The 25,350-nt window shown below is 50.2% G+C and overlaps 1 protein-coding gene across 2 annotated transcripts in view; it reads right to left on the reverse strand.

Annotated features, from left to right (window-relative positions):
• Window positions 1–25,350, reverse strand: part of camta1a (calmodulin binding transcription activator 1a) — a 413,228-nt gene that overhangs the window by 1,474 nt on the left and 386,404 nt on the right. The window contains exons 9-23 of one of the 2 annotated variants that reach the window (XM_033969195.2): window positions 22,907–25,065; window positions 20,517–20,643; window positions 20,307–20,441; window positions 9,208–9,380; window positions 8,623–8,819; window positions 8,466–8,544; window positions 7,121–7,469; window positions 6,615–7,048; window positions 4,774–4,952; window positions 4,445–4,685; window positions 3,746–3,817; window positions 3,547–3,567; window positions 573–769; window positions 402–476; window positions 150–180 (exon numbers count right to left, since the gene is read on the reverse strand). In XM_033969195.2, the coding sequence (XP_033825086.1) occupies window positions 150–180; window positions 402–476; window positions 573–769; window positions 3,547–3,567; window positions 3,746–3,817; window positions 4,445–4,685; window positions 4,774–4,952; window positions 6,615–7,048; window positions 7,121–7,469; window positions 8,466–8,544; window positions 8,623–8,819; window positions 9,208–9,380; window positions 20,307–20,441; window positions 20,517–20,643; window positions 22,907–25,065 (4,469 nt within the window). Of the gene's footprint in view, window positions 1–130; window positions 181–401; window positions 477–572; window positions 770–3,546; window positions 3,568–3,745; window positions 3,818–4,444; window positions 4,686–4,773; window positions 4,953–6,614; window positions 7,049–7,120; window positions 7,470–8,465; window positions 8,545–8,622; window positions 8,820–9,207; window positions 9,381–20,306; window positions 20,442–20,516; window positions 20,644–22,906; window positions 25,066–25,350 lie in introns of both variants that reach the window. The other variant, XM_033969200.2, reaches the window with a different exon arrangement.

The following is a 25,350-nucleotide window of genomic DNA, read 5'->3' on the forward strand; positions in this document are numbered from 1 at the left end:
GCAAGCAGGCATCAAGCAACAGTAATGGAGGGGCAGGGAGGGAGAGACAGAGCGGAGGAAATGAGAGAGGAGATAACAGTATTATTAAAGAGTGTGAGAAGAGAAGAGGGAGGAGGGAGAGAGGCACGAGGTGCTGAGACTGCACTCACCCGCTTGAACAGTCTATGGTCCATCAAGGGGCTTGGCATAAACAGCAAAACAATACCAGACAGCTATTAGCACAGAGTAGCCACTGTGGGGAGGGGCGGGAGGGGCCAGGACACTGAAGGAGAGGATGCTGGGACATGTCTTACCACCCAAAAAGTATCAAAAGTACCAAAAGTACACTAAACCCACAGAGGTTTGTACATGTACCATCTACATTATCAGAGTCATGTTAGTGTTTTCAGTCTGAGCTCTACCTGTGACGGCAGCGGCGGAGAAACCTCATGATCTTCCTGGCAGCTTGGTCCTGCCTCTTAGTGAGCAGACTGCCTCTGAAACACACACATATACACACATGTACACACATGTACACACCAATACACACTAATACACACAAATACAATCATCTGTGAGACACTGGGCTGTACCTGAGCTTGTGCTGCACCAGAGCAGCTGCTCCGCGGTGGTGGGGTTTGATTCGGCCGCACTCCTTGTAGCTGCGGTAGTACTGCTGAATGAGCACCGCCGCCCTCCTGCTCTGCTGGAACTTCTTTTGTTCGTTGTAGCTGCGGAATTTACTCTGGATAAGGATGGCGGCCTGCGTCATCTTCTTATAAAGTGCATACTGCCACAGGAAGAAAAGAGTCATGTGTCTGCAAGTGTGAGCCACACGGCAACACAACACTGAGCTAACACAACACTGAGCTAACACAACACTGAGCTAACACAACACTGAGCTAACACAACACTGAGCTAACACAACACTGAGCTAACACAACACTGAGCTAACATGATAACACAACACTGAGCTAACACAACACTGAGCTAACACAACACTGAGCTAACATGATACTGAGCTAACACGACACTGAGCTAACACAACACTGAGCTAACACAACACTGAGCTAACACAACACTGAGCTAACACAACACTGAGCTAACACAACACTGAGCTAACACAATAACACAACACTGAGCTAACACAACACTGAGCTAACATGATACTGAGCTAACACAAGACTGAGCTAACACAATAACACAATACTGCGCTAACACAATACTGCGCTAACACAACACTGAGCTAACACAACACTGAGCTAACACAACACTGAGCTAACACAATAACACAACACTGAGCTAACACGACACTGAGCTAACATGATACTGAGCTAACACGATACTGAGCTAACACGATACTGAGCTAACACAAGACTGAGCTAACGCGACACTGAGCTAAAACAACACTGAGCTAACACAACACTGTGCTAACATGATAATGGCTAACACAAGACTGAGCTAACACAACACTGAGCTAACACAATAACACAATACTGTGCTAACACCATACTGCGCTAACACAATACTGCGCTAACACAATAACACAATACTGCGATAACACAATACTGTGCTAACACCATACTGCGCTAACGCAATTTGTGCTAACATAATACTCCACTAACACCATACTTTGCTAGCCTAATTCTGCACTAACACAGTAACACAATACTGCGCTAACACAATAAAACAACACTGCGCTAACACAACACTGCGCTAACACAACACTGCGCTAACACAATACTGCGCTAACACAAAACTGCACAAACACAATACTGCGCTAACACAATAACACAATACTGCGCTAACACAACACTGCACTAACATAATACTGCACTAACACAACACTGCACTAACATAATACTGCACTAACACAACACTGCACTAACATAATACTGCACTAACACAACACTGCACTAACATAATACTGCGCTAACACAATACTGCGCTAACACAATACTGTGCTAACATAATACTGTGCTAACACCATACTGCGCTAACGCAATTTGTGCTAACATAATACTCCACTAACACCATACTTTGCTAGCCTAATTCTGCACTAACACAGTAACACAATACTGCGCTAACACAACACTGCGCTAACACAACACTGCACTAACATAATACTGCGCTAACACAATACTGCGCTAACACAATAACACAATACTGCGCTAACACAACACTGCACTAACATAATACTGCACTAACACAACAGTGCGCTAACATAATACTGCGCTAACACAATACTGCGCTAACACAATAACACAATACTGCGCTAACACAACACTGCACTAACACAACACTGCACTAACATAATACTGCACTAACACAATACTGCGCTAACACAACACTGCACTAACATAATACTGCACTAACATAATACTGCACTAACACAACACTGCACTAACACAACACTGCACTAACATAATACTGCACTAACATAATACTGCACTAACACAACACTGCACTAACATAATACTGCGCTAACACAATACTGCGCTAACACAATAACACAATACTGCGCTAACACAACACTGCACTAACACAATACTGCGCTAACACAACACTGCACTAACACAATACTGCACTAACACAATACTGCACTAACACAACACTGCACTAACATAATACTGCGCTAACACAACACTGCACTAACATAATACTGCGCTAACACAATACTGCGCTAACACAATAACACAATACTGTGCTAACATAATACTGCGCTAACGCAATTTGTGCTAACATAATACTCCACTAACACCATACTTTGCTAGCCTAATTCTGCACTAACACAGTAACACAATACTGCGCTAACACAACACTGCGCTAACACAACACTGCACTAACATAATACTGCGCTAATACAATACTGCGCTAACACAATAACACAATACTGCGCTAACACAACACTGCACTAACATAATACTGCGCTAACACAACACTGCACTAACATAATACTGCGCTAACACAATACTGCGCTAACACAATAACACAATACTGCGCTAACACAACACTGCACTAACACAACACTGCACTAACATAATACTGCACTAACACAACACTGCACTAACACAACACTGCACTAACATAATACTGCACTAACATAATACTGCACTAACACAACACTGCACTAACATAATACTGCACTAACACAACACTGCACTAACATAATACTGCGCTAACACAATACTGCGCTAACACAATAACACAATACTGCGCTAACACAACACTGCACTAACACAACACTGCACTAACATAATACTGCACTAACACAACACTGCACTAACACAACACTGCACTAACATAATACTGCACTAACATAATACTGCACTAACACAACACTGCACTAACATAATACTGCACTAACACAATACTGCGCTAACACAATACTGCACTAACATAATACTGCGCTAACACAATACTGCGCTAACACAATAACACAATACTGCGCTAACACAACACTGCACTAACATAATACTGCGCTAACACAACACTGCACTAACATAATACTGCGCTAACACATTACTACAGGCATCCTAAATCTGACCATGATTCTAAAGGCGTTACCTTCAAGGCTATCCATGTCAGCTTGTAAAAAAGATGGACAAACACACAGTATGTTTCACTCTGTCTTTGAGTATTTGAGTATTTGAGTATTTGAATATTTGAATATTATAGTTGAGTAAACCCTCCATGCTGCATAAACAGATCCTTACACACCTGCAGTACTGTTTTATTTAATACAAATGCATTGTGGGTAAGCTACCTGTTTGTACTTCTTGTAACAACGCTGAATTACGGCAGCAGCTACTTCCTGTTGCTCTCGCAGGGGCCGCCCCTGTGGGCAGAGTAAGTGCATAGGTCAAAGGTCAGTGCCATAAAAGTCTTCTCTGAACAGAGGAGGGAGGAGCTGAGCGGCCCGGCGCCTCTGGACCCTCAGTTTTTGACAAACCAGGACTGTAAACAACAGGGAACAGTTACACGTGAAAGTTACATTAGCCCAAAAGAGACTCAGGAGAACTGGGCAACACAAGCAGAAACCTGAGAGAAAAGACAGCAGAGAACACAAGCTTAAAGAGTCTATGGAGCACAGGGCGGGGACAGTGCAGTAGTCTAAGCCAGGCCATGCTCTGCTCAAGCCATCTTTCCCATGCTGAAACCACAGGGACTTTAGACTGGAGAACTGTCAGACCAGAGGAAGAAGACACAAGTAAAGTCTAAGCACCACCAACATGAGACCACACACAGGAGCTAAGACCAGAGAGGAGCAGAGTCTGTGCAGTCTGCAGGCGCAGTCTGCAGGCGCAGTCTGCAGGCGCACTCTGCAGGCGCACTCTGCAGGCGCAGTCTGCAGGCGCACTCTGCAGGCGCACTCTGCAGGCGCACTCTGCAGGCGCACTCTGCAGGCGCACTCTGCAGGCGCACTCTGCAGGCGCACTCTGCAGGCGCAGTCTGCGGCCTGTACCTTGTACTTGCGGAAGGCAGTTTGGACGAGCCGCGCGGCCTCATAGAGCTCTCTCTGCTCGGGGTCGGACAGAGTCAGCTGGGCGAGCTCACGCTCCACTTTACTGTTGGAGGCGCTGATGAACTGGCTCCAGTCGGCCGCCGATGGCAGTGTGGACTCCAGAGAGCCCTCCCGAGCAGGAGAACCCCCGGGACTGTGGCTGGGGTTAGACGTGGGGGTCAAAGGCTCGTTGTACAGGTTTCTACAAGAGGTCATCATGGGTAACATTAATACATGAACAAAAACTAAATGTATGTTTCTATATTAAAGTATTTTTCGGCGTACATTACCTTAGGTGTATGATGCTGGGGAGCTGCTCCACATCCCCCAAATAATTGGCCAGCCAGTTCATGGTGTTGGTGACCCCTGATGCGTCTAAGGGCGTGGACTCAGAGGAGCTGAACGTTTCCCTCTTTATTCTCTCTGGAGTGGCTTCGATGATCTGCTCGGCCAGAGTCATCATGTTTACCTGAGGAACAACACACAATCAGGACTGTGGACAAAAACCATTAGAAGCATTAAGTCCTTTGTCCAAGATTTGCTGTTCCAGTGTTTGCCAACTGGAAGGGCAATAATATTGACAACAGCATTGTGCTCTTACAGCAGGACTTCATCTCTTAGAATAAGTAGATGGATAAATCCCTTGGACTTTGAAGTGGATCAATAGAGTGAGTTTATTATGCAGTGATGGTCATTGACGGTGCCAGGAGCAGAGCACACAGGCTAAACACCATGTGTTTATGTTTTAATGTGTGTGACTGCAGCCTGTGCGATGCTTTTCACAGGCTGCTGTTTTGTTTTGCTTCATCCAGGGCCGGGTCGGGGAGGCAGCAGTCTGAGCAGAGAGGCTCAGCTCTTCTGAGAATATACCATGGTGTTCCCAGGCCAGTCGAGAGACATAGTCCCTCTAGCACGTCCTGAATTTTCCTGGGGGCCTCCCCCGCGACACCTCCCCAGGGAGGCATCCAGGAGGCATCCGTAACAAATGCCCTCGCCTTCCCTCGCCTCAAGTATCTCAAGCCACCTTTTTCCTTTCGAAAACCATGGCCTCTGGTTTGGAGGAGCTGATTCTCATCCCTTCACAAACCCCCAGTGCCTGGTCCTGATTCACTGAAACCATCAAGACAACATCATCTGCAAACAGCAGAGATGAGATCCTGTGTTCCCCAAACCAGACCCCCTCCAGCCCCTGAACCAGCCCCCCGGCCCCTGAATCGGACCCCTTCCAGCTCCTGGCTGCACCTAGAAATTCTGTCCATAAAAACAATGAACAGAAAGGGCAGCCTCGTCCAACATGCACCAGGAACAGGTCTGACTTACTGCCGGCAATGAACACAGGGAAGGGAGGAGTGTGATTCTGCTGGAGTTGGTCTGGTCCCTTTTCTTAAACAGAGGGACCACCACCCCGGTCTGCCAGTCCAGAGGTACTGTCCCCGACTGCTATAGAATGTTGCAGGGACTTGTCAGCCAAGACAGTCACAACATCCAGAGACTTAAAAGCCTTGCCAACCACCTCAGTGACTTCAGTCACAGTGATGGATGAGTCCCCAGTCTCTGCTTCCGCCTCTCAAGACGTGATGGTGGGATTGAGGAGACCCTGAAAGAATTCCTTCCACCGTCAACATCTCCAGTCGAGGTCAGTGAGGACTGCACTGTGAACAGTGTTGATGAAGCACTGCTTCCCGTCCTGAGATGTCGGATTCCCTTGAGTCTTTGCGACTGTGAATGCACAAGCTGTGGCACACCAGCACCCGTCAGCTGCCCACATGCCAACAAGGCTCGACTGAACTCCTCCTTCAGCCTGATGGCATCTCTTACTTCCAGCGTCCACCATCGGCTTTGGGGGTTGCTGCGACAAGCGCCGCAGACATTATGACCGGAGAGGAGAACATCGTCCACTCGGGCTCGGTCTTCCTGACAGAGAGATCTAGACGTTCCCAACAGACCCTCACAATACACTTAGGTCTGTCAGGTCTGTCTGGTTTTCTCCTCCACCAGCGGATCCAACTCACCCACCCACGTTGTCCATTCAGGCTGAGCCTGGCCCCGTGGGCAAAAGCCCCAGGCCTGGCTCCAGGGTGGGGCCCTGGCTGTACATAAAGTGTGTATATTTCAGGTTAATGAGATTCACCTGCAGGTCGTCCATGTTTTCCAGCTCCTCTCTGTACGACAGAAGTTCAGCGTCGGCCATCTCTTTGTCCGCCATGACCACGAGCTGCTCGCGCTGGCGCAGGCGGCTCGCCATTTTGTCCTTGCCCACGCTGCTGCCTGGCCCCGCCCCCTGGCCCTTCCTGCCCGCCGCACTGGAGAAGGCCTCTCGTGAGCTCCATCTCCCGCTTCCCGTTGACAGAGTCTTGTCTGAGCTCAGCCCGCCCGAGGGCAGGCTCTTGGCGCTGGACGAGAGCTTATGGAGCTGTTGCTGCTCCAGAGGGACAGACATGGCCTTGTCCGGTCGCCCTTGGAACAGTTCTGGGTTTGGTTTGTGTTTCTTCGCCTGAGGCAGGTCTTTCTGGGCCTCTGTACTGCTGTAGTAACTGGATGGCTCCGACCGGGGCCTTCTCAAGTCTGTAAACATGACAGTTTTAGTATCATATCAAATCAATCATGTGAATGTGATGAACTCGAGCGTGTGCTCACCTGGGTTGAGGCTGGTGTTAGCTGCGGTGGCGGTGGCGGTGGTGGCGGCTCCTCCTTTCTTGCCGCTGTGTGTAGTGACACTGTCGCTGGGCCAGTTGGACATCCAGCCGCCTGAGGTGGGGGGGTCGGAGCCCTGGGAGTAGGACACTCGGTTTGAGGGCAGAGGAGCCGTCGACTGCTGCTCCTCTCTCTGCAGCTGCTCCAGACACTCGGCTAATTTAGTGTGTCCCCGAGAGCGAGCGATGGACAGGGGCAGGCGACCCAGAGAGTCAGGGATGGCCAGAGCACGTCTGTCCCATTTGTACAAAACCACAGCTGCCTCCAGGTGGCCCAGAGCACAGGCCCACATCTACACAAGCACACACAGAGACGCACAGAGACACAGAGAGAGACGCACAAACACACACAGAGACACAGAGAGACACAGAGAGAGACGCACAAACACACACAGAGACACAGAGAGACGCACAAACACACACAGAGACACAGAGAGACGCACAAACACACACAGAGACACAGAGAGACACAGAGAGACGCACAAACACACACAGAGACACAGAGAGACGCACAAACACACACAGAGACGCACAAACACACACAGAGACACAGAGAGACGCACAAACACACACAGAGACACAGAGAGACGCACAAACACACACAGAGACACAGAGAGACGCACAAACACACACAGAGACGCACAAACACACAGAGAGACACAGAGAGAGACGCACAAACACACACAGAGAGATGCACAAACACACACAGAGAGACGCACAAACACACACAGAGACACAAACACACACAGAGACGCACAAACACACACAGAGACACAGAGAGACGCACAAACACACACAGAGAGACGCACAAACACACACAGAGAGACGCACAGAGACACACAGAGAGAGACGCACAAACACACAGAGACACACAGAGACACAGAGAGACGCACAAACACAGAGAGACGCACAAACACACACAGAGACGCACAAACACACACAGAGACACACAGAGACACAGAGAGAGACGCACAAACACACAGAGACGCACAAACACACACAGAGACGCACAAACACACACAGAGACGCACAAACACACAGAGAGACGCACAGAGACACAGAGAGACGCACAGAGACACAGAGAGACGCACAAACACACACAGAGACGCACAAACACACAGAGAGATGCACAAACACACACAGAGACGCACAAACACACACAGAGACACAGAGAGACGCACAAACACACACAGAGACGCACAAACACACACACAGAGGGAGAGCACAGACACACTGTGTGAGATGCTGTACCAGATGAACTTAATCGTATAAACGTGTGAAGGTCTGACCAGTGGCGTGCAGGAGAAGTGGTCCACGTTGAGGGGGTCCACCTCCAGCTCCAGGTCGATACTGTCTGCGTGTTTGGTTCTGTAAAGACACAGGGGTCACTTCGGGGTCCAGGGTTCTGTGATTACAGCTTCGTTGTGGCTCAGGTTTTGTTCTCACCTCCACTTGATGAGAGTCTGGATGAGGGTGGCGTAGCCCTGGCCGGCCGCCAGGTGCAGCAGGGTCATGCCTCTGAACGTCTTGGAGTGGATTAAATGTTTGGACTTGGCCCAACAGGCTCTGCTCATCATCTTCTCACAGACCACCACCACGCGGCTTTCAAAGGAGCTGCTGGGCTGTGCCGGGCTGGACACGCACTGAGACAGAGACAGAGCTGGACGTTTATTCTACAGCCTCCGGTCAGTGACAAACTACAGCGTCATTTTCGGGCTCATGTGTATTTTTCATCACGTATTAAGAATTATAAGGTTCTACCAGCCCTGGTGCTTCTGACATATTAAGGTTTAGAGCTCTGAAATGGATCTTTACTCATAAAAACTTAAAAATGCACCAAGCTCTACAAACTCTCGATACGTCTAAGGCAGCGTCCGACAGCATCTGACCAGAGCTGAAGAAGCGTTTGGACGAGCAGCTTCACTCCGACAGCCGTTTGTCCAGTTGACAGATTTATTTTTCTTTTGCTGTCACAGTCTAAGTCTAAGTCTAAGTTCCGCCGTTCTCTCTGAGTTCAGACGTCGCTCTCACCTGGGCCTGGCTGCTGTTGCCTCCTCCGGTCCCCGCTCCTCCGCTCGACCCCCCTGTCCCTCCCCCCGCCCCCCCACTGCCTGCGCCGCTCTGCTGCTGGTGACTGGCCATCTCAGCCATCCTCCTCTCCATCTGCTCCAACCGCTCCAGGATAGACATTCTGAACTGGTTATCTGCGCGAAAGAAAGAGACGGATTAATAATCAGGCAACATCCAGAGCGTGTATAAAGGAAACACGGCTTTTAGCTCATGTTTACAACACAAACTGTGCATTCAGAGTTTGGAACTGGTTGTGGTTGTGGCTTCTGAGATTGTTCTTACGGGCACTTAACAAACGACCTCAATTGCTTTTCATTTTCTGAGCCTGTTTTTCAAAATAACCACTAAAAACGGCTAATGCGTCTCACTGCAGAAGTAAAGATGTTTTCCCGACTGATAAAAAACTGACCAACAGTCCAGCCTTTCGCTCTGTTCTCCTGTAGAAGAGTGCGGCACTGGGCCCTCTGCAGATGATTAAGTACGGCCCATAATGGCCCAGTCCTGGCCCAGCCCTGCTCCATCAGGCTGCACTGTACAAACGGTCCAGATCTGACACTACAGAATCCATCACAGCTCACACAAGAAGTCCAAAGAAGATGGATGGAGCAGTGAACGGCCTGAACGTGGTGGATGGAGCAGTGAAAGGCCTGAACGTGGTGGATGGAGCTGAACATGCTCCTGGAAAGAATGAATGATCTCTGCACGGCTCTTTAATCATTTTACCAACAGGAGAAGCCATTTTTTAAGTCTTGTTTTTAGGTAAACCAGGATGGACAAAAAGATGCAGTGCAGTGGTTAAGAAGGTCATCGATTTGGCCCATAACAGCACACACACACACACACACACACCCCCACACACACACACACACCCCACACACACACACACACCGCTGTGCACTCGTATAACAACAAACACTTTACTCTTCCAACATTTTATATCAAAATAACTGCAGGGTAAATGCTGCAGTTTTACAGGTGAATGGTGTAAAACCTAACGCACATGTGAACTAGTAAACAATATTTAACACACACAGACACACAGAGACACACACAGACACACACAGACACACAGAGACACACAGAGACACACACAGACACACACAGACACACACAGACACACACAGAGCAGAGGAATGGGCAGCAAAAGCCCACTGCAGCATGGCGTACAGAAGACTGCATTAGCATTCCCCATTTAGCCACTATGAGGCCGTTTCTGTGGCAACCTGCTGCCGAGCGGTAACTAGGCGACAGGAGCACGGCTGTGTACGGTCTGCCCGCGCGCTATTGGCTTATTGATGAAGGGGAGGGGAGACGGGGCGCCAGCAAAAGTGGGTAAAGGCAAAAAATAAGAACATTGAGTTTCTAAATGATCCAAAGCGTGGTAAATGTGCGCACAGGGCTCCCGTAGTTTCAGGTGTTGTGACAGAAGCGGCGGCGGCTCAGCGTGGAGCCCGCACAGCGCGACCTCACGACATTTACACTTCACAGTCCTGGGAGTCACACTCGCGGCGGCGTGCGGAGGATAATACTATGGACCTCCTATCAGAAAGGTTAAAAACAGGTCACGGCGCGGCTGAGCTCACGGCCCAATCACAGACTCAGAACATGGAACTGAACAAAAGACATTTAAGACATTTAAGACATTTAAGACATTTAAGACATTTAAGACCATCATTAAGTCCAACGGCTCTCACATAATCCCAGCCTCAGTTTAGACACAAAACACCACTGTGTCCACCCCGCGGGGACACGGGGACACAGGATAAAGACAAAGCAGAGACAGAGCACTGCTGTCCTCACTGTCCAACAGGCTGAGACAGGGACAGACAGGGACAGACAAGGACAGACAGGACAGACAGGGACAGACACGAACAGACAGGGACGAACAGGGACAGACATGGACAGACAAGGACAGACAGAGACAGACACGAACAGACAGGGACGAACAGGGACAGACAGGGACAGATAGAGACAGACAGAGACAGATAGGGACAGGGACAGACAGGGACAGAGGGGGACAGACGGGGACAGACAGGGACAGAGGGGGACAGACGGGGACAGAGGGGGACAGACGGGGACAGAGGGGGACAGACGGGGACAGACAGGGACAGAGGGGGACAGACGGGGACAAACAGGGACAGAGGGGGACAGACGGGGACAGACAGGGACAGAGGGGGACAGACGGGGACAGAGGGGGACAGACGGGGACAGAGGGGGACAGACGGGGACAGAGGGGGACAGACGGGGACAGGGGCAGTTAGCAGGAGGCTGACATGTCTTTGTTCAGACCCTGTGCTGCAGTGCACTGCAGTGCAGATGATGTCATCTCCACCTGCTGCCGCTGCTCCAAATGTAACACACGTTCACTGCAGAGGGAGGAGAAAAGAGGAGGAGAGGGAGGAGCGAGGAGGAGAGGGAGGAGCGAGGAGGAGAGGGAGGAGAGAGGAGGAGGAGGGGGAGGAGGAGGAGGGGGAGGAGCGAGGGAGGAGAGAGGAGGAGGAGAGAGGAGGAGGAGGGGGAGGAGCGATGGAGGAGGAGAGGAGGAGGAGGGGAGGAGAGAGGAGGAGGAGGGGGAGGAGAGAGGAGGAGGAGGAGAGAGGAGGAGAGAGGAGGAGGAGCGATGGAGGGGAGGGAGGAGGAGAGGGAGGAGAGAGGAGGTGGAGGGGGAGGAGAGAGGGAGGAGAGAGGGACGAGAGAAGAGGAGGGGGGAAGGAGGAGGGGAGAGGGAGAAGAGAGTGAGGAGCGATGGAGGAGAGAGGAGGAGAGAGGAGAGAGGAGGAGAGGGGGAAGAGGGAGGGGAGAGGGGGCGGGGACAGAGAGTGATCAGCCAAACACCACTGCGTCAACAACATGACGTGAGGAGGCTCCGCCCCCTCGCTGGTTTACTCTCGTGTGACGGCGAGAATCAGACGCTTCAGGCTCAGAGCATCAGACACAAGGACAAAAGCAACGACTGACGACGGCGAGACGTTTACAAGAAACACTGTACGACAACAACAACAACGCAATGACAACAACCACAAAAACAACTACGACAACAACAACTACGACAACAACAACAACTACGACAACAACAACAACAACATCTGCACCACTGATCCATTTACCACATTTAATAAACCACACACATCACACTGTTACTACAAAAGCACCTGATGCATCATGGGACAAAACACGCACAACTCCACACGCACAACGCCACACGCACAACGCCACACGCACAACGCCACACGCACAACGCCACACGAGGCAGATACAAGTTTGTCCTGAATGAGAGCAACAATCCCACAGTACAGTAGATCTGTTAAAGTGTGGAAAAAACAACACAAAACAGAAAAAAGTAAAGTCAGAGAGACACCAGTCTGCACACAACACAACAGACAACACAAAACACAGCAAACAACACACCACAGACAAAACACAACATGACAACACAACAGACAAGCCACTACAGACAATACACCAACACAAAACACAGCAGACAACACACCACAGACAACAACACAACACACAATAGACAACACAACCGACAACACACCACAGCCAAAACACAATACAACAGACAAGCCACCACAGACAACACACCAACACAAAACACAGCAGACTACACACCACAGACAACACAACAGACAACAACAAAGACAACACACAACACAACAGACAACAACACAACACACAACATCACAACAGACAACAACACAACACACAACAACACAATACACAACAGACAACAACAGAAGAGACAACAACACAACAGACAACAACAAAGACAACACACAACACAACAGACAACAACACAACAATACACAACAAACAACAGAAGAGACAACAACACAACAGACAACAGGTGTGTGTTTCCTTCTCTAAATGGACTTAAGTTAATACAATTATAATCATCTGTCATATTTTTACAGTATAATATTCAGTAAGAATAAAGTACTCAGAGTACAGTACTAAAAGTACTCAGAGTAAAGTACTCAGAGTACAGTACTATAAGTGCTCAGAGTAAAGTACTCAGAGTACAGTACTATAAGTGCTCAGAGTAAAGTACTCAGAGTACAGTACTATAAATGCTCAGAGTAAAATACTCAGATTATAATACTAAAAGTACTCAGAGTACATTACACAGAGTACAGTACTATATGTGCTCAGAGTAAAGTACTCAGAGTACAGTACTCAGATTATAGTACTAAAAGTACTCAGAGTACAGTACTCAGAGTACAGTACTAAAAGTGCTCAGAGTAAAATACTCAGATTATAATACTAAAAGTACTCAGAGTACATTACACAGAGTACAGTACTAAAAGTGCTCAGTGTACAGTACACAGAGTACAGTACACAGAGTACAGTACACAGAGTACAGTACTCAGAGTACAGTACACAGAGTACAGTACACAGAGTACAGTACTCAGAGTACAGTACACAGAGTACAGTACTCTGATTGGACAGAGTACATTTGACCTCAGGCCTGTGGGATGCTCTGACAGGTGCAGGACGGTGATTTACTGTCAGACTGGGAGACGAAGGACAAGCTTGTTTATTGACGCACAGCAGCGAGGAGTGAAGGCGAGGAGACGCTGAAGGAGACGCTGAAGGAGACGCCGGAGGACACGCCGGAGGAGACACTGAAGGAGACGTTATGAGACGCTGAGGACACCACGAGGGTAATAAACACTGCAGGAGGAGGCAGGAGGAGGAAGCAGGAGGAGACAGGAGGGAGGAGGTAGGAGGAGACAGGAGGAGGCGACAGGAGGAGGCAGGAGGAGACAGGAGGAGGCGACAGGAGGAGGCGACAGGAGGAGGTGACAGGAGGAGGCGACAGGAGGAGACTCTTGTCCCTCAGACCCTGGTCTCGCCTCCCTGTTAAACCTCACAGGTGTTTAACTCTTGCTCGCCGTCACAAACGTGGCGTTGGCGTCTCCTGGCGTCGGCCGCACAGAGTCACCTCCGAGCGCCGCGTTTGAGACGTTCATCACTCAACCTGACACCTTTATCTCTGCATCAGAGCGTCACGTGTGGACGATCCACAGGCGCGAGGTCGCCCCCTTTGGCCTGGATGAGTGACAGGAGCTTTTATTACCACAGAGTAAGAAACAGCTCTGAGCCACGGCACTTTAATCTAAGGAGGATGCGTCCTACAGAGGCTTTACAGCTCTGAGCCACGGCACTTTAATCTAAGGAGGATGCGTCCTACAGAGGCTTTACAGCTCTGAGCCACGGCACTTTAATCTAAGGAGGATGCGTCCTACAGAGGCTTTACAGCTCTGAGCCACGGCACTTTAATCTAAGGAGGATGCGTCCTACAGAGGCTTTACAGCTCTGAGCCACAGCTCCTCACCCTAACTCTACGGGAGTGCCCCTCTACCCTGTGGAGGAAACTCATTTCTGCCAATTGTATCTTGTCCTTTCAATCATTACCCAGAGCTCATGACCACAGGTGAGGGCAGGAACATAGACTGACCGGTAAATCGAGAGCTTTGCCTTTGGACTCAGCTCCATCTTTACTACGACAGACCGATACAGCGACCGCTGCACCAATCCAACTGTCAATCTCACAGTCCGCGAGATACTTGAACAGACAAGCAGAAGATCAAGGAACGTCACCTGGACCGACATTACCGGGGCCCCACCCTGGAGCCAGGCCTGAGGTGGGTGCTCAATAGTGAGCGCCTGACAGCCGGGTCTTTCCCCACGGGGCCCGGCCAGGCTCAGCCCAAAGGAGCGATCCATGAAAGGCTGGTGAGAGAGATCTGGGTGGCAGTCGAAGGCAGAGTCCTCAACAACCGGATCTCCAGACATGGAGACTGGCTCTGGGGACATGGAATGTCACCTCATTGGTGGGGGAGGAGCCTGAGCTCACAAATTTGTCCATAACAAACACCATGTTCGAGCACAAGGGTGTCAATCAGTGCACGTGACCCCAGGACACTCTAGGTCAGATGTCGATGATCGACTTTGTCGTCGTGTCATCTGACCTCAGGCCGTGTGCTTTGGAGACTCGGGTGAAGAGAGGTGCAGAGCTGTAGAGCACCACCTGGTGGTGAGGTGGATTCACTGGTGGAGGAGGAAGGACAGACCTGGCAGGCCCAAGTGTATCCCTGATCCCGGGGGAGGCTGGGGACATGAACTCTGAGTGGGCCATGTTCTCAGCATCTATTCTCGATGCGGCTGCTCGTAGCTGTGGTTGTAAGGTCTGCGGTGCTTGTCACAGCGGCAACCCCTGAACCCGGTGGTGGACACCGGAAGTAAGGGATGTAAGGTAAGTAAGGTTATTGAGCCTTGTTGGCTTGTGGGACTCCTGGGGCAGCTGACGAGTACCGGCGGCTTATGCGGCCGCAGAAGCAAAAACTCGGGGTTGGGAGGAGTTCGGGGAGGCCATGAGGAGGACTATCGGACGGCCTCAGAGATTCTTGGAAACCGTCTGACGCCTCAGGAGGGGGAAGCAGTGCTTCACCAACACTGTTTACAGTGTTGGTGAAGAGCTGCTGACAAATGGGGATGTTGCCGGGCGGTGGAAAGAATACTTTGAGGATCTCCTCAATCCCACAGTCATGTCTTCAGAGGTAGAAGCAGAGACTGGGGACCCGGAGGTGGACTTATCCATCACCCTGGCTGAAGTCATTGAGGTGGTTGGCCAGCTCCTCGTGGCAAGGCCCCGGGGTGGATGAGATCTGTCTCGAGTACCTCAAGTCTCTGGATGTTGTGGCGCTGTCTCGACTGACACATCTTTGCAACATGACGTGGCGGTCGGGGACAGTCCCTCTGGACTGGAAGACCGGGGGTGGCGGAGGGTGTGTTCCAACTACAGGGGAATCACACTCCTCAGCCTTCCTGGTGAGGTCTATGCCAGGGACTGGAGAGAAGAATCTGACCTCAGACTCAGGAGGAGCAGTGTGGTTTCTCCATCGGGTTCTTGAGGCTCATGGGAGTTTGCCACAGTCCACATGTGTTTTGTGGATCTGGAGAAGGCATTCGACCGTGTCCCTCGTGATGGGTGGTGCTCCGGGAGTATGGGGTCCGGGGCCCTTCGCTAAGGCCAAAAGTCACCCATGGACTTAAAGCTGTGAGACGTGAAGCCCATCAGTACTGTGGTGGTCCTGATGTCACACACACACATAAAAAATGTCACTAACTGCACAGACCTATACTAAGTCACAAGTTTGAGTTTGACATGACCTGGAGCACACGCAGGCTCCCCACATTTAACCCTACAACTTTATCAACAATGAGTCTCATAAATCAATTTAACCATGAAGCTTAATCACTAATTTGGTCTGGACCACAGAGCGTATGAAGAAGTGACTGAGTGAACGTGACGTCACCACAGCATCCGGCTCCAAATGAAGCTCATCGAGGCTAACAGTTATAGCTGCTAATGTGAAGCAGAGTTGTGTATTAGGAATTCTGATCGTGAGTATCATAGCAACCAAAGAGCCAATCAGGGGAGAGGCTGTTGAAGGTAACGCCCCTTCCCGCCCACACCGCTGGTTTAACAGGGAGCTTAGCAACGCTGTCAATCAAACCTGTTGCTAACGCTAACAGGAGCGACGTTGGGGAAAGAAGGACCTGATTTGTCTGTTATTAATGTTCATATCTTGATTTACAGACACAATAGTGAAATAAAAACCCCAGGATCATGTCGAGGGTTAATACGAACATTTAAGACCAGAATGACAAGTCGAAGGAGCAGGGACAGAGAGAGAGGACAGATTTTACACAGAAAGTGAATTGAAACTGAAAGTGTGCTCATGACCACTTCCTGTTTGCAGGTTAGCTCTGTGCACTCATATGGACATAGGCCCCCCCCCCACTCGCACACACACATGCACACACACACACACACACCCCCACCCACACACACACACACACACATTTACTCCACAGCATGAAAATAATCCAGTGTTTGCAGGTTTCCAGGGCGACGTGCTTCCACAGTGGCATCACCAGAGAACACATCCATTAGCACATTAGCATCGGCATTCCTCAGAACAGTCTAAGAGCGGCTAAGTGTGCGGCTAATGCCTGACGTGAGAATACAGCAGATTCATGGACGGTCCTTGGCCCAGAGTGCAGCAGGGCACGAGCTACACACAGACACAACAAGACACAACAACGCACAACAACACATCAGGACAGATACAAGCACCGCGCTGAAGACACGTGTCAAACTGGAGCCAAATGCCAAGAGCCAACACCAGGGACTTGCCTTCAGACTCTATTACTCTAATGATGTGATGAAGCTCTGGCTCAGGCTGGAGTCTCTGTGTTTGGACAATGATCCTCTGAACAGGTTTAGTCTCATGTAACGGGTTTAAAGTTAAAGTAATTAGACCTGTCAACATCCATAACACACTCTGAGCTTTAGTTCATATTTCAGTCTCAAAAATCTAATGAGGTCAGAGGTCAGAGGATCATCCCTCTCTCTGAGCTGTGGACGTGTGTTTGACCCACGTGAGACAAAGTCAGTCCTGAGACAAAGCAGCGAAACATAAAGAGACTCAACAGGTCCTGGAGGTAAAGACACAAGTGTGTTCAGAGTTTAAGCAAGAGGACAGGACCCTGACCCAGGACAGGACCTCTGACCCAGGACAGGACCCTGACCCAGGACCTCTGACCCAGGACAGGACCTCCGACCCAGGACAGGACCCTGACCCAGGACAGGACCCTGACCCAGGACCCCTGACCCAGGACAGGACCCTGACCCAGGACAGGACCCTGACCCGCGCGTCCAGCCCCTGTCCTCTCTCAGTGGAGTTGGACCTTCTGTGCTGAGATGTTTTCATCTTTAGTTCTGATTTCGTGCGCGTGCTCGTGTCGTGCTGTAGTGGCACAGACGCACGAGGCGCCGCTGGCCCCGGTCTCAGGGCTGCGACAGGGTCTGCACCAGAGCCAGAACTACGCGGGAATAACACGTGGAAGCGCGGAGACACGCACGCACTCACGCACGCGCGCACACACACCCCTACACACACACACACACGCTGGATGTGGTTTTACTGCAGCGCACGTGCCTCAGACCCGCGTCAGCTCCTGTGACGCTGAACAGGTTTGTGGACGTAAACTGACGAGAATGAGCCGTAAAACGTGAAAGTCGTGAGTCACGAGTTAAAACTACAACCAGCGTCAACTCCGCAGTGAGGCGCAGGAACAAAGTTCCACCTGGAACAGAGAAAGTGAAGCGCACTGTGCGCGTGCATCACCAAACTTCTCCAACAGAACAAACACAAGACACAGACACAGCAGAGCTAACCTTCCACTGCGCTCTCCATGGGTCAGGCCCGCTCTGTCTTTACGCAGCGCAGGTGAGAGTCTGTGGCATCCTGACCCACACGCTCCAGCTCTGCGGCGGAGACACTTGGAGAAGAAAAGTAGATCCTCGGCGTAGAGCGGAGCCCGGCGCACAGAGAGCCGTCAACAATAGAACAAAGTGAAGCAGAGCGCGCGGAGAGGCGGAGAGAGAGCGCACTACTCCTGCCATCAGCCCCTCCTCTCAGCGCGCACAGACGCGCATTTTCCACTGTCCAAGTGAAGCTCCAGCCTGCGGTAAAAAGACAAATGCCACGGAGCGCGCACGTGCCGCCGGTAAACAGCCCTGATCTCCGTTTGGCCGCGTCCTCCAGCCGCGCTCGTGCTCGTGTTTCTCAGCTCACACTCGTGCACAGGACTATCGTGGCGCTTCAACTGGTGGTGCCGTCGCGTGAGCCGGCTCCGCGCTCTCTTTATTCCGGCTCTTTTCGGTCGCTCAGAGCCGCGGCTCAGTGTTTGTGGCTTTGACTTAGGCAAACACGCCCACAGTGGCTCATTGTGCGCGCGGGCTGCCGCGTGTCACGCCAGTGTACTACAGGCTCCAGGCTCCACAGACACTGTTGTTTGCGCACAGGGTCAGTATGGCGCGTTCAGGGGCTTCCTCTGATCATCTGGAGACTTTATCTGAGTCTTTTGTTTGGAGAACGAGAGCGCGGTGCGGCTCTGATATCTGCTGTCTTGCCCGTGGCTCCGTACCTGCAGTGCTGCAGAGAAAAGCGCCCCTTCCCCCACTCTGCATTATGACAAATCAAGGCAGGCAGCTGTTCCATTAGCACATTACAGCTCGAGTCCATATAACATCACCGCTGCGGAGGAGCAGTGAAATATGTCCGCTGTGTCAACAGTCTGTCAGCGAGCGAAAGGGTTAAAGAAGTGTGCTCTGTGCGCGGGATAGTGTCACTCTGTGTTTGGGATTTAGCCATCACTGTTCCATTATATGAGGCGCGCTGCTTTGCACGCCTAATTACACCTGCCCCACTTATCAAAAGTTCCTAAGATCCAGAAACATTTGAGTTTTCTTCCACCAGCAGCAAAATATCTGCAAAAAATCTGCAAAATCTCCGCACTGGAGAGTCGCTGTCCGCGGCTCTGGTGCTGAATCCAGACGCGGGTTTTGGACATGATGGACCTTATGAACAACAGTGATTTGTGACAGAATTCTTGTAAACGCCTTTACCTGGACTTTTATGCAATAATCAAAATGGTCTCTTACTATTGTGTTCTGAGGAAACAGCTCTGATTCTGAACATGTTTAGGCTCAAGAGAAAAGAACAACACTGAACAGCATCTGTGGCAAAAACAGAGAATTCTTAAGGAACCAAAGGGTTAATAAAAGTAAGGTAATAGGGTGGGCTGTTTTCCCTCAGACATCAGCTCCTCCTTAAGTGCTTCTGTGAATGGGGCAGTGAGACACTGGGCATGAATGGAGACTTCTTCCTGGTTCTTCCTCCAGCTCAGGATTACTCACTCCCTCAAGGGCCGTCTGCAATGCAGCTGTCCTATGTGCCCTAGTTTATACTGTCAGAGCGCTGCAGCAGGCTCCAGCCGCACACACAAACACACACTCATCACAAAACACAACAAACAGCTGCACAGCCACATCTTTAACACGAGCGTCGTTATCACGTTTCACTTCATTTATTATTTATACATTTATCTGAATCATACGTAAAAGTGACAGTTTGTGCACACACGTGTAAACCTGGACTGATTTTACAGAATAATCAGACCAATAGGAGCTGGTCGAGTCCTACCGTCCAGAGAGAGCCAGTCGTGTTGGGAGGAGGGCAGTGAAGGCAGCGCTCGGGCCTTGTACTCAAACACCACAGAGTTGGAGATGATCTGGTTACTCACAGCCACCTGGAGAGTGACCAGTCCTGTGTCGTGGGCTGTGGACAGTTTACAGTGGACATTAGTGTGTTTATCTGTTGATACGATGGACATTATGAGAACACGTCCTGTACCTGGACAGTAGCAGCGCAGCACTCCGGGCTGGATGAGAGACGCAGGGACTGAGATCTGGTCAAACAAACAGCTGTAGTTGGAGCTGGCCTCCTGCCAGGGGCCAGTGATGAGCACCTTTACCCCTCCCTGTTAACCACAACAAAATGATATTTAATCACTGCTCCGGTGTCTCCATGTGCCTGGTGTTCTGCTGCCATCTACAGTTTCAAACCAGGTATTACACCCAGCCCAGAAAATACATTTGAAAGAATGTACTCTGGCGCCATCATGTGGTGAGACAGTGTAATAAAACTGTGCTGATGTTTTTAATTTGAACTGTAACTTCATAAAGAGAAGTGTGTGAACAGCAGCAGGTCTGAGCAAGAAAACACTTAAAGAACCAAACGATTCAGACGAGTCTGACTCTTTCTAGAAATCATTTTAAGAAACTCTCCACAGGAGGCAGTGTACACACTTCTGTACACACACTTCTGTAAACACACTTCTGTACACACACTTCTGTACACACACTTCTGTACACACACTTCTGTACACACACTTCTGTACACACACTTCTGTACACACACTTGTACACTGTGTACATGCTTCTGTGTACATGCTTGTGTATACGCACTTCTGTATTCACACCTCTGTGTACACACTTCTGAGTAAATACTACTGAGTATACACTTCTGTTTCCACCCTTCTGTATACACGTTTTTGTATACACCAGACATGGGCAAACTATGGCTCAGGGGCCACACTTGGCTCTTTGGGATTATGAATCCGGCCCGACAAACTTGACCAAATTATATTAAAATAGGTCAGGGTAAACCTTATTCAATTTTACCTTTTCAACAAGTTGTTGATCTTTGGGCACATGATAAAACTGAATGTGAGTTTTTGTGATGCGTTTATTTAACTGAAATTTAACAAATTAATTATTAATTAAATTAATGCATTTGGAAAACAATTTGTACAATGAGCCTTGCATGTTTTGCTACATGTTACAGTCGGAATACACACTTTTTATACAAACTTCTACGTACACACTGCTGAGTACACGCATCTGTGTACACCGTTCTATATACTGAGTGCACACTTCTGAGTTATGTATACACACTTCTGTGTACACACTTCTGAGTACACACTTCTGTATAAACACTCCAGTATACACACTTCTGAGTACACACTTCCGTATACACACTTCTGAGTACACACTTCCGTATACACACTTCTGAGTACACACTTCTGTATATACACCTCTGTGTACACACTTCTGAGTACACACTTCTTTATAGACACTTCTGAGTACTCACTTCTGTGTACACACTTCTGAGTACATACTTCTTTATAGACACTTCTGAGTACACACTTCTGAGATAATACTTCTGTGTACACACTTCTGACTACTCACTTATGTATACACACTTCTGAGTACACACTTCTGTATATACACCTCTGTGTACACACTTCTGAGTACACACTTCTTTATAGACACTTCTGAGTACTCACTTCTGTGTACACACTTCTGAGTACACACTTCTTTATAGACACTTCTGAGTACACACATCTGAGATAATACTTCTGTGTACACACTTCTGACTACTCACTTATGTATACACACTTCTGAGTACACACTTCTTTATAGACACTTCTGAGTACTCACTTCTGTGTACACACTTCTGAGTACACACTTCTTTATAGACACTTCTGAGTACACACTTCTGAGATAATACTTCTGAGTACACACTTCTGAGTACACACTTCTGTGTACACACTTCTGAGTACACACTTCTGTATATACACTTTATGTACACACTTCTGAGTACACACTTCTGAGTACACAGTTCTTAGTACACACTTCTGTATACACACTTTATTTACACACTTCTGAGTACACACTTCTGAGTACACACTTCTGAGTACACAGTTCTTAGTACACACTTCTGTATACACACTTTATTTACACACTTCTGAGTACACACTTCTGAGTACACACTTCTGAGTACACACTTCTGAGTACACACTTCTGAGTACACACTTCTGAGTACACACTTCTGTATACACACTTCTGAGTACACACTTCTGTATACACACTTCTGTATACACACTTCTAAGTACACACTGCTGAGTACACACTTTTGTATACACACTTCTGAGTACACACTTCTGTATACACACTTCTGAGTACACACTTCTGAGTACACACTTTTGCATACACACTTCTGAGTGCACACTTCATTAGATGTACTCAGACGTGTGCACTGAGTACATCTAATGAAGTGTTAATTTAACATTAACACTGAGTTGAAACATGTTTTATCTGCCTCTAAACCCTGTGATTTACGTGATTTTAAATCGTGACCTTTGGTTAATGTGTAAAGGTGTAATGTGTCACGTGACCTACCTCAGGATAGGACCACTCTGGGGAGTAGTCTGTGACCATAAAGAGGCGTCCCGTGGCCTGGAGCATTCCCAGAGTTCCCTGGGCCACAGCTGCATTCACGACCTCTGCTACATTCATGTAGGACAGTGCACCGGGCTCTCCAGCAGCGCCTCCTCCTCCGGTCCCTCCGCTCAGAGACTGAGGACTGCAGCACGGCTGAAGACAGAGGTCTGAGGAGCTGTACCCGGCGCCTCGGGCCTCTCCGTCCTCCTGGCCTTGAGGGGGCGCTCCGTTGGTCGTGTTCTGAGTCTCTGAGCATTGCGAGGTCACGAGCTGGTGCGCGTAGAGCGCCCCTCCCCCCGCCATGGCCGTTCCGCTGCCGTCCACCGAGATGAAGTCGTTGATGAGGTCAGAGAACTGATTCCCAAAAGAGATGTCGAAGTGATCGAGGTTTATGTCCATGCCGGACGCGCCGCCGTTATTGGAGTTGCTCAGACTGTTGTGGTTGTACAGACCTTGGACCATGGCTGAGCCCTGGAGCAGAGGCTGGAGCTGCTGCTGCTGAGAGCGTCCACCTCCGTCACTGCTGGTGTTTCCGTTGTGGATGTTCTCAGCGCCTCCAGAGCCGTCCGTGGTCTGCTGCAGATAGTGCTCGGTGACTCCTCCGTCGCCGTTTCCGGCTCCGCACGCCTGAATGTGATCTCCGGCGGTGCCGTTTTCTGAAGTCCCGCTCTGAGCCGAGTTGACGTTGTTTTGTTGCTCTAAACCCACCACCTCTTCGTGCTCAGAGCCCAAACCGGGGAAGGAGCCCTGGTACTGCAGCAGCTGCAGAGAGCCGCTCTGGCTCCCCTCTGCGGGGGAGCCTCCGTTACAGTTGGCTCTGTGCTGCCCCTGGTGGTGGTGGTGGAGGTGACTGTTGCTGCTGGGAGAGTCGCTCATATAGGCCCCAGAGTCGTGGTTGTGCTCCATCAGGTGAGGTTTCTGCCCCAGGTTGGGGCGGCCCTGCTGGGGGTGACTGTTCTGAGACGCATCCTGGAGGAAGAAGCTTGGTGACTGGTTCTGGTGCTGCATGTGGGGGCTGGTCATGGACTGACCGTAGCTGACCGCGGCGGCGGTGGAGGTGTATTCCTGCTTAGCGTCGATGGCGCTGAAGTCCATCTGTTCCAGAGTGGTGCTTGGGCTCAGACCTCCACCAGAGGGCAGCAGAGAGCCCGCTGTGGCCAGAGCCAGGCCGGTCTGACCCGAGCCAGCCCCCGATGACACTCCGCTGCCACAGCTCACTACTGCCCCCACCTGGTAGCCGCTCTCCTTGGCCAGTTGCTGCTCAAACGACGTGTCCTCAGTCTTGATGTTTTTCACCAGGGCGGAGTTGTAGCTGTAGCTGCTGTCGGAGAGGGGGGACTGCTGAAGCCCGTTGGTGTTACTGGTGCCGTTTGAGGAGGAGTTGGAGGAGGAGTTGCCCTCGGTCTTTAAAGCGCTGCCCCCGTAGGTCTGCCCCTGTTTGGGGTTGTTTAGAAAGCAGTCGGGGTCAAAGTTCATATTAGTCTCTGGGATTTTGAGGCCACCTGAGTCCAGACTACTGGACAGCACCAGCTCCTCCGAGACGCCCGCCGAGGACAACATGGAGAGGTCCGCCGTCGCAGAGCCGGGCTCCCCTCCCCCGGGGAACGCGAACTTATGCACCAGGCCCTGGGCGGAGCCGTCGGGGCCCATCAGGTGGGAGTTGGGGCCCGCGGTGGGAGATATGCTGTAGACCGGGTCTCCGGTCACCTCCGACATGAACACGCTCTGAGACAGACCGGACATGACCGACGCCACGTGACCCATGCCCGTGACCACGGGGCTGTCGGCCAGGTCGGGGTCGCTGTTCAGACCGCTGCTGATGGGGGAGTTCTGCGTGGTGTCGGGGACCTCCACCTGGTTGGAGGAGGACACCTCTGTGCTGTTCTGGTGGAGCAGCACAGGTTTATGCACTTTCCCGTTGCGTTTCTCTCTGGTGCCTCCTCCGGCTCCGGAGCCTTTTCCTCCTCCATGGGAGCTGTGCTCAGTTTTACCCTCGGACACGTCGTTGTTCTGGACCTCGGAGTGGGCGCTGTATGCCCCCGAGCGCGGCTCCACTTTGGGGGAGATGATGCGGTGTTTGGAGCTGTTGCATTTGTGGTGGACACTGCTGCCGGCTCCTGCAGGAACAAGACAGAAAGAGTGAATAAAACTGTGTGAGTGATCCACAGAGCAGAGTGATACATCTGAAAATACACCAATGATACTACTACTGTAATACTACTGTAATACTACCGTAATACTAATGATACTACTGTGATACTAATGACATTACTACTGTAATACTAGTGATAATTTTCTCAAATATTATGACATTATCAAATACTTATAAATACTCAAATATTACTCATGTCTGTTTTATTCTTAAATTCATTCTCTCAGACACATTTTCTCTAACTTGATAT

Source organism: Periophthalmus magnuspinnatus, chromosome 7, assembly GCF_009829125.3.
Source record: "Periophthalmus magnuspinnatus isolate fPerMag1 chromosome 7, fPerMag1.2.pri, whole genome shotgun sequence".
NCBI lineage: Eukaryota > Metazoa > Chordata > Actinopteri > Gobiiformes > Gobiidae > Periophthalmus > Periophthalmus magnuspinnatus.